General features: G+C 37.3%; 1 protein-coding gene across 1 annotated transcript; it reads right to left on the bottom strand.

Annotated features, from left to right (window-relative positions):
- Positions 1–2,899: 2,899 nt before the first annotated feature.
- Positions 2,900–9,449, bottom strand: LOC132170432 (Phototropic-responsive NPH3 family protein). Its single transcript, XM_059581418.2, has 4 exons — positions 8,664–9,449; positions 6,412–6,481; positions 4,440–5,666; positions 2,900–3,689 (listed from the first exon to the last, which is right to left on the bottom strand). Exons 1-4 carry the CDS (start codon positions 8,720–8,722, stop codon positions 3,129–3,131), a joined length of 1,917 nt encoding a protein of 638 aa, XP_059437401.2. The 5' UTR covers positions 8,723–9,449; the 3' UTR covers positions 2,900–3,128.
- Between the last annotated feature and the right edge of the window lie 763 nt (positions 9,450–10,212).

Below are 10,212 nucleotides of genomic sequence, written 5' to 3'. Positions count from 1 at the left end.
CTAAATTCAAAATCAATATTGGTGAATTTCTTAACTTGTCTTAGAAAGCTTTTTATCTGTATTGAGCTCAAATCATTCTTGTTTTATATGATTATGGAGATGATGATTATACAACGAGTTTAATTGACATATGATCAAGAGGATTAGATAGGCCATACCTAGGGAAGACAGATCGTACTACATTTTAGTTTAGTGTAATTTAGGTAGACGGTCCGTACCAACCAAAAATGGGTTATACTATTCTCTTGATTATATGTACCCTATTAAGGAATTAGATAGTCCATAATTAGGAAAGACGGATTGTACCGCATCTTAGTGGTTAGGTGGACAGTCCATGCCAACCGAAGATGGATTATACTTATTCCTTAATATGGTAATTTCTTGTTTATTTTTATCATGCATAAAATGAATTTCTCTAATTAAATATGATTAACCATTAATGTGCGGATAACGGTGAAGTCAATACCCTATATTCTCTCTCTCTTATATTGCAATTCTCTTTTGCGTTTATTTTATGCACTTTAGTCAACAACAAAATGACAAATCTTTTCTTAAGTTACTTTTAGTCTTGCAAAACTTGATAGCAATTCCTACGCAGTCCTTGAGATTCGACACCCTCAATATAGCCCTTTCCTACGAGGATTCGTACTATTGCGAGTGTTTTATTATTATTGATATTATTTTGCTTTAAAAAGACCACATCACCTACCAAACTGGTCAAGGCCAGATTTGGGGGCGTTACATGCTCAGAATAAGCTTACTGTCTGACCATCAAATGATCAAATATAAGAGGTTGAACATTCAGTCACGACATCAAACGTTCATCCAGATGAGGGTTGAACGTTTGGTGATCGGCAAAAACTCATCTCAAACCAAAAACCAATAAAACCTCCTCTTGGTACGTCCTTAGGTCTTAACATGATCCGAAATATAGTCCTAAACCACAGTAATGCACTCATGCAGAAAAGATGCGTCCAATATCATCAATCCACTAATTCATCGTTAAGCTAGTGTTAAAGCCAACAAAAGCCATCTAAAGGCTTAAACCTACAAGTTATGCCACGAAAACAAACCAAATAGTAAAACAACTAATAAAATTAGTTGGGCTAGGAAAGTTACCTCCTTAAACCACAAAAGACCAAGAAGACTCCTCCTCCTCCAAGACACTCTCTCACACTCACTCTAGAGGAAAACTGACTGGAAAACACAAATGTTTTACAAAGAAGCCAACTAGGTTTTTGGTAATACGGATCTCGAGGCAGTTGCAGACATTTGACATAACAATATTGATTTAGTTTTTGTTTGAGGACTTATTGCAGAATTTTGCAGGCTACTCATGGTAATTAGTACTTTTTGGTGATGTTTCAAACCTAGTGTTTTGAGATGTACTTGTGTATTAAGGTTTAGCATAGATATTCTTTTTAGTAATGATAAGTATAATGTAGTGATTTTAGTTAATATGTGACTCTTAGTAAATGCTATGATTGCATTAATAAAAGAAAAGTCATATATTTATGCTGCTTAGTGTGGCATCTCACATTGCCTGGGTATGGAGATGGAAATGTGTTTATATGTATACTTACACCCTTTATATCAACAACGCGTTTTAAAGTCATGATGGTCATGATCCTATCAGAACTCCGCAGTTAAGCGAGCTTATGCGAAAGTAGTACCAAGATGGATGACCTCCTAGGAAGTCTGATTCGGGAAAGCCAAAAGCAAACAATATTATGTGTCAATGAGGAGGGGTGTTATTCTTAGTAATCTCTTTTTGATGAGTAGATGATATATTTGAACTTATTTACTTGGTAAATGAGTTTAGGGAGACAATCGAGTTATTTACCAATTAATTAATTCCAAGATCGTTACAAGGGAGCAACCACCCATTGCTGGAGGATGGTCATTCCAGCTACCCCCAGCAGTGGAAGGTTGTCCCACATTTTCCGTCTTCAATTTCTCATAATACGTTAGGACATGCATTTTACTCCCATTTGGTGTTATATTTCCAATTTCATTCCCCATGCAATAATTCGAATCTAATGGTACTCCATTTTGTGTCAAAAGGTACAACTAAAGTTCTTCCTTAATGTCCAGTTTTATGGTAAGAAAGTTCATAGGTAAATAGATGAAACTCATAATTATAAAGCTCTATTCACCAGGAAATGCATATCCTGTCCTACTTATGCACTCAATATGAATATATTATTAAGGCAAATTTATTGTTGGATGCATCCAATTTATTCAAAATTGATAATATTACTCAACTTTGAAGTTTTATGGAAGATAGAAACCTTGTTGAATTTTCTTAACTTCCAAAAAACAATGTTCATATTACATGGCTGATCAGAAGTCAGGGTGGGGGGAGTGATAGCCTTTACTCAAGGTCAGAGAAGAACGGCAGCATACAATCAACTCCACAACTAAATAGAACTGATAATTCTTATAGGTTTTTTACCGTCTATGAAATGTTGGCATCTTTAACCACCTTCATCAGTGGTATCAGTTCATTTGATAGGCCAAGTCATTTATTTGACCCATTTCCAACTATTCTTAGAAAAGCACTGTCGCATTTGTTTTTTATTTATAATTCCCTCCCTTTCCCCCCCACACACACACATTATATATATATATATATATATATATATATATATATATCTTAAAATGCAGTAAATTAAAATTCATAAACGAAACAAAGTTTAAACGCATTCCGGCAAATAAGTATGTTTATGAACTAAATTAAGACATATAAACATATTATTTTGCTTGGTCAGTTTACTCAACCAAATCACAACACACACCAGAAGTATGTGAAGCAACTCAGTGGCAAACTTTAATCCATCAAGCCCTTCAAGAAAGGTAAAATAGTACACACACAGAGAGAGAGAGAGAGAGAGAGAGAGAGAGAGAGAGACCCTTGCTTCAGTTACAAAAAACACATTACACTTTCTTCCATCCATCTCTATATCATACTTGGTTAAGATCGATGAAGGGAAAACTAAAAGAAAACAAACAGAAGGGGGAGATGAAATCTTCGTTTCTAACTTGGAGATTAAAAAAAAGTGGAATTACAAATGATAAGTTATGAAGGAAATGGTACAAAATAATAAACAATTAAGAAAGGAAATGGTCTATTCAATATGAGATGAATTTTTCTTGTTCTTTCCATGCCTTTCCTTCAACTTCTCGACCTTCCCATTACCAGTATTCTGATTGCTAACAGATTCAGCTTGAGCACTGCACATCTGAGACTTCAACTTAAACCCAAATTTCTTCGACACGCTTCCCCAGGCACTCGAACCCTTTACACGACCCAACTTCTCAATCTCCTGCCTCATGTTTGTACATTCCTTCTCCAGCTCAGATACTCGCAACCTCATGTGATCCATTCCAACCTTCAAAACCTGATTCTCCCTCACGGCGGTGGCCCAGCCTCCTCCTCCTCCTCCTTCATTAGATGCAGCAATCCCACTTCTTAACTGTCTTGATCCATCAAGATTATCTGAAACCAGAAAGCAGCCAGCAATGGATGTCCTGAGCTGAAGCTGCTCAAAGAAGAGAACTTGAACAACTATTCTAAGAGGAAGCCTCTCATTCTGTGCAGCATGGGTGCATGCTTCTAAGGAAAGCTTCTGGCAGTCCATCAGCCTGCAGAGTTGTTCTCTTTCCGACTCTGCCAACCATGGGTGTGACTGCAGGTTTGATAACCAAAGGGAAACCAAATAAGCCCAAATTTAAAAAGTGTTTCCAATCTAGTATGTTGTCTTCTTTTTTTATCATTATTTTTTTGTCCCTTTCATTTTTCTAAGGGCCCTTTAATATGATTTCAGACCCTGGTAAATCCAGTGCCAACAGCAACAAACTTGAAGCTGATTGCTCTGTCAATAAGTGTCCATAAATACAAATAAAAAGGACATAAGGATTAAAAATTGGGGACTCAGCAGAAGGTAGCCCTGTCTGGTTCAAATTTCCAGACTGAAACCAAGACGAAGTGAAACCGACCTTGGTTTGGTGGCAGTAGTTTGTTTCAGTTTCACAGACAGAAGCAACTTGATGTGCAGTGCTGAGAGTCAGCCAAACTTTCATAAATCAAGTACCAACTACATAAACATGGGGGCACGTTCTAATAGGAGAAAGAATAGAAAAGCGCCAGATAAATAAAATAAGATATACCAAAAAAAAAAAAAAGAACAAAACAAAACAAAAAAATCAAAGAAACCAAATCCTGTCAAAATTGTAACCTGACCCAACTGAATTTGAATTGAGGTGATTCAGGTTGGGTGCAGTCAACAGCTGAAATTGGCCAGGATTGAGAGTAGCAAGTTTGGGCTAAGACGTAGTATGTTCTTTCACACAATTTCCTGTTCAACTATGTTAGAAGTCAAAATGAATTACGAGCTATTCAGGCCCAGGGTTTTGTATGTGAATGAAATAATCAATACCTTCAGATAAATGTCTATCGCGCGGTAAAGACCATCATCCAAGGGCCTTGCATAGTCAGGAACTGCAGCAGCAAGAGCCTGAAATTTGGGGGGCTTCAAATTAACATCAGGGGCAACCTCTGCGAGGTACCCATCGATTAGCTTGGCTACCATTGTGACTGGTGTCAATGAAGGTGAGCCAATCAATTGGCCATCATCGATTGCACATGGAGAGGCCCCACCTGAAACCTGATCCATCTCAAGAAAGTGCTCAAGAATCCGTTGCACACAGTCAACATTGTATAGTGTCTCCATGGAATAAGAGAAATTGGGCATCAACAGATCTTCCACTGTAGCTTGATCAAGCTGCATCCCAATTCTTTTCTCCAAATTTGATATGCAAGACTGGCTGACTCGCAGAATCATGGATGTTCGAAGTAGACCAAATAAGATCTTAGTTGGCATTAGGCCCTTCTGTATTGGAAGTAGCCTATCAATCTCTTCCAAGAAAAGCTTCTGGTCTTCTTCTGATGGCGGAGCCCCCATAGCCACTGGTGCCAGACGGTTACTGGACTCACTGGCTCCCTGACGCCGATTCAAACCTGGCAGGTACCTTTTTGCATAGCAAGTGAGGGACCCAGCAATAATATCCTGTTTGATGCCCCGAGCTTCCATGACTGAAATCAACCTCTTATAGAGAGGCAAACTTAAAGTACATACGTCATCGTACCACCAATCTGAACTCGCATTCTTTGGTTTAGCCCCTGTACTTATCCCATTCCACAACACACTCCCTCCGGGGCTCTGCATGGGCCCACTATGCTCCATAACAGGCCAGCCAAATAGATTTGGGTCAGTACATGCCTTAGTAGCTAGCGACTCAATGCACCTTTTTGTAATGTTAAGTTCTTCAGCATAGGGGAGAACATCATCACAGGTTTGCAGAGCCTTTAGTGAGTCTTTCCAACTACGAAGAACTACTTGATTCAGAAAGGTCTCAGTCTGAGTAATCAAATTGCCTTCACCATACTCCTCTTTCATTTCAAGATGCTCGGCAGCACAGCGTAGGTACACAACATTTGAGGATGTAAGTTCAAGCTTCACCCCATAGCAGAACTTGGCCACAAGTTCAAAAGTTTTAGCCCCACCAGGAATGTCAGGAAGGTTTATGACACATCCTTCGTCTCCATCTTCAGATGCTTTTGCAATCAATTTTTCCATAACCCCGCTTCTAGAGAGCAAAGGGAACTGCATTATCAATTATTAACAAGTGTAAGACATTATAAATGGTATTGCCTGTTCCACCTCACCTAAAAAAGTAAGGAACTATACCTTACAGCTGATATGAAGCAAAAAAATATTTCAGCAATCATTTAATACATAATTTACTGGACATAAAGGTAAATTGAACAGGATAACTAGAAAAAAAAAAAAAAAAAAAAAAAAAAAAAAAAAAGGAGAGAGAGAGAGAGATAAGACTTAATAAAGTGTAGTTCATCAGAAGTTCTTTATAATGATCACATGCTGATCTCTAGTTAGTTTGGCATGCAGGTCCACATTATAACGAGACTGCCCCCCACCTTGAGTAGGAGTCAACAACCAGCTTGGGCAAGAAATCAAGAGACGAAAATTTATGAGAATGTAGGAAAACATGCAACTTACTCACAATAATCAAGAGGCAAGGTTTCAAAATGAAGGGGGGGGGGGATGAGGAATTACTAACATCTAAACCTACTTCTACACCAGGAGACTATTGGACAGGTAATTGAAATCTTGTTCAGTGTTAGTAACCCTGGCAGGCAGAATCTGAGTATATAAGCAATATAAATGATCGTTTACCCAATGAATTAACTCCACTAGATAAAGGAAGCAACATAAGGTTTTTGAAAAGGTGAAGCAAATTATTTTGAACAATTGTCTATATTCAAGTAAAGTACAATGACAATATATATCTCAAAAGGAATTGAATATTAACATAGTAAATATTGGGTACCTTGTGAAGATGAAAGGACATCTCCCCAACTTCAACAACAATATCACTAGGAAGTCCAGTTGTGCAGAACCTATAATATTACAGGTATATGAAACGTCAAAAAGAAGAGAAGAAAAAATAAGAATTGTTACACATGCACACGTGTGCGCGCACGCACTCACACACACACACACACATGTAAGTGAAGTAGCACTTTTGTGATCAAGTAGAGGACCTGGGGCATATCACCAATTAAAAAATGGCAAATCAAAAACACCATTTCATAAGCAATAATCCATTGTGAAGTGCACATGATAAATATCCTTAAAGGCACGTTTTATCAAATCAAAGCAAAGATATAAACTGATCTCAATGACAGTATTTCAATAGTGTTACCAATTGGTCCTCTTCCTTGACGAACCATCTTATGAGAAAGGTTTCCTTGTTATACAAGTTTAAGGTTTGTACATACTAGAGTCATATTATGACTTGTATGTTCTGATAAATTCCACCATCAACAGAAGATACACATTAAAATGGGTAGAAAGCCATCTTCGATTCTTCCTTCTTTCATCTTACCACTTAAAGTTGTGTCATTGTCATAACCACAAGACTCAATACACAAAGAATGCAAGTATAAATATGAATGATCATTTGTGAAGCCATCTCAGATTGTTTATTCTAACCACAAGACAATCCACAAGAGGCCAGATAAGTTCTGGCAGGTAATACACTAAATGTGAGCCCATGGATGCTTCTAAAAGAGAGCCATATCCACATCATATACTTATTAGATACCAATACTCCTCGCATATTCCCCAATACATATCAAATACATGTTAAATATACCAAAATCGGAGAATAAAGCTATATATCTACAAACATTTCCAATAAATTTATCAATGTATGTGTGTTTAATGCACCTAAAGTTTACAACTAGAAACCTTTTTGTTATCTATATCCCTCTTGTCCAATCATCAACATATACCATACCTATACCCATCCTTCCTAGCCAATTGGTCTTACATATGATATATCCATCCTAAATTTTGAACTTAATGAGAAATATTCATTGCTCAATTTCTTACATTCTTTGATCAATTGAGGGGGGAGAAAGTTTGGAAGAAGTCAAACTTTCCCAGAATAAAAAAGAACTAGGAAAAAAAATTTGAAAAAAAAAAAAAAAAAAAAAAAAAGGAAGTAATGGAAGGTCAAATGCCAAACCAAACTCAAGCACTTGGCTTGAGGTCAAAGCCCAACAACTTTGCCCATCCTTAAGAACTTCCCTCGTTTACCAACGAGCTTTAGCTCAAATGGTATTTCCTCCATTTGTAGCAAGGTAAGGCGGAGGGTTCATGTCCCACAAGGTGCATCTATAACTTATCAATCAAAAAACGAAAAAAAGAACTTCCCCCGCCCCATAATCATATTAACTATGCTTACACATGACCGCATTTGCACCCATCAGTTCATAAAACTAAAGAAAACAACCAAACTTCACTCAATGTTGCGATTTTGACAAAAACCCAGGTGGGGGCTTGTGTGTTAAATTTATTTAAAATGAAAAATACCCAGATCCTGGGCCAGGATCATTCTAACTATACGAGATCTAACGGCTGAAGCACATATTAGTAAAATGACAAAACCAATCTAATGAATAAGATTAGTTTTAAAGAGTCAAATCAAACAACCATAGGGATATCTGTGATAAAGCAGCTGGAAATGTCCATCTGCTTTATCAAGCTTAAAAAAATGATTGTGGTACCCAGCTAGAAGGACCGCCCACCCAAATTAGTTGAACCATTCCTCAACTACTATTTCCACATAATTAAGGGAAAATTGAAAACCATTCACCTATTGCCACTTCATCAAAGTTCTATTTAGGCAAATATATTGATATTATCAGCAATGCATGCACATCTTCCCAAGCAAATTTAACGATCTCAATTTCAACTCAAAACCTACACAGAAAAGTTTTCTTAATATACGAAAGTGAAGCTCAAAATAAAAACGAGTGACACAAGATTGTGAGTCATAAGCCGATGAAGAACGAGCAAGCTTCCTATTTCAAGAAAAAATTACTTGTCCGTTCAGATCGCAGACACATACAGATCTTTTCGCATGAAACATCTCTAACAACCTTAACTAAGAATAATTGTCTGTGATAGGGAGGGAGTAAACTTTTTTGTCCTCAACATTAAGTCGTGCAAAAGTCAATAGATTTCATGTATGAATCAAAGAAAGGAAAATATCAGAGAGACCCAATTACATACCAGGCCTGCCCTTGCCGTTGGAATGCATCAGTTTTGGATCCCAGTTTCATGCAAGCCATTTTCTCACAATAAAAGCACCTTAAAACTGCAAGAAAAGGGCTGAGCTAATGTGAAACCCAAAGACAACTCTACTCGGCCTCTACCTCACACTGAAGAGCGTATTTTCACACCCAATAAACCCTTTGGTTCAAGTAGAGCAATTTTAGTAGTAGAAACAGAAATCCAGTTGATTTTTACCCTCAAGAAACCAAAATCAACCAGAAAAACCATGAACGACCAAACCGGAAATTCTCAAACCAAGTCTCTCAGAAACTTGAAAAAGCACCACAATGTGGTTTCTTCCCTTGTATACCAGCCAAAAAACAGCACTTTGAAGAAGAATCCCACAAAATTTTCCAGCAAAACTACCCCAAATCTACCAGTAGATTTAAGAGAACAACGCATATGCCTTCAAAAACCCAGTCCAAAACCCATCAAAAACCTAAAACCACTCCATTAACACACACCCACTTAAAAAATGACCCAAATCCAATCCCACAGGCCACAACCCCAAAAGAAATCCCTCAACCAGACACCCAAATTAGGTCAACCCCTTCAATCTTCTCTGCCCCCAAAACCACCCAGCTGTCCACAGCCAAACCCAAAAAACCAAAAAAAAGTCGGTAAATTTTTTTTCCACCCTTAAACCCACCAAGAAGATTCCCAAATTCAAACCCTCAAACGACACAAGGCACCAAAACCACTCATTACCATTAAAGAAAAAGTACAGGGGAGCCACTGTGCTAAAAAAAATGTCCCTAACACCATCATTCATGCAAGAGCACAAGGCTTTGTTTGGTAATGAGGATGGGGTTGGCCCAAACAATGTTCATCACTATTTTCCAAAAAAATCAACATCAAAACATTCTAACTTTTTCACTTTTAATATCAAATCATTCACCTTTTATTATTATTCAAATAAAAAAATCACTACAAAACAAAACTTTTTCACTTTTCCATACCACTTTTTCATTTTTTTTATACCAAACATTCTTACTTTTTTTCACATCAATTTACATCAACTACCGTGTTTAGGCCATCCCATTTGTCAAACACCCCCCAAGATGGGTCTTTATTAATGCACGCCCTGAAACCCAATGAAACCCAATCCTCCACACACATGTGGGTCCTTTGCCGTGAAACACACTCATTGCTTTTCTAGAACTTAGCTCAAAGCCATCTCCAAACAAAAAACAAACAGTAATATGCAAAAGTTGACCAGCAAAAAGATTTGTATTCATTAAGGGAGAATATCTAGATTAATGACAAGCTTTGAAGTAACATCTACGATCTCTGTCCAGCGAGGCCATGTGATAATGCGTTACTTCGGTTACTTAGAAAACAATCAAATCAATAAAAAAATCAAGCACAGCACAGATTTTCAGTACCCATATAATCATAATATTAAAAAATACGTAGAGGGTATTAATTAATTATTGTATTTTGTGTTAAAATATTTGAGTAATCTTATTGCCCCATGCAAGAGTGGGGACCGTGCCACATTGTGATG

Source organism: Corylus avellana, chromosome 1 (assembly GCF_965113065.1).
Source record: "Corylus avellana chromosome 1, dhCorAvel1.hap1.2, whole genome shotgun sequence".
NCBI classification, from domain to species: Eukaryota; Viridiplantae; Streptophyta; class Magnoliopsida; order Fagales; family Betulaceae; genus Corylus; species Corylus avellana.
This window is presented reverse-complemented; position numbering and strand designations above follow the sequence as displayed.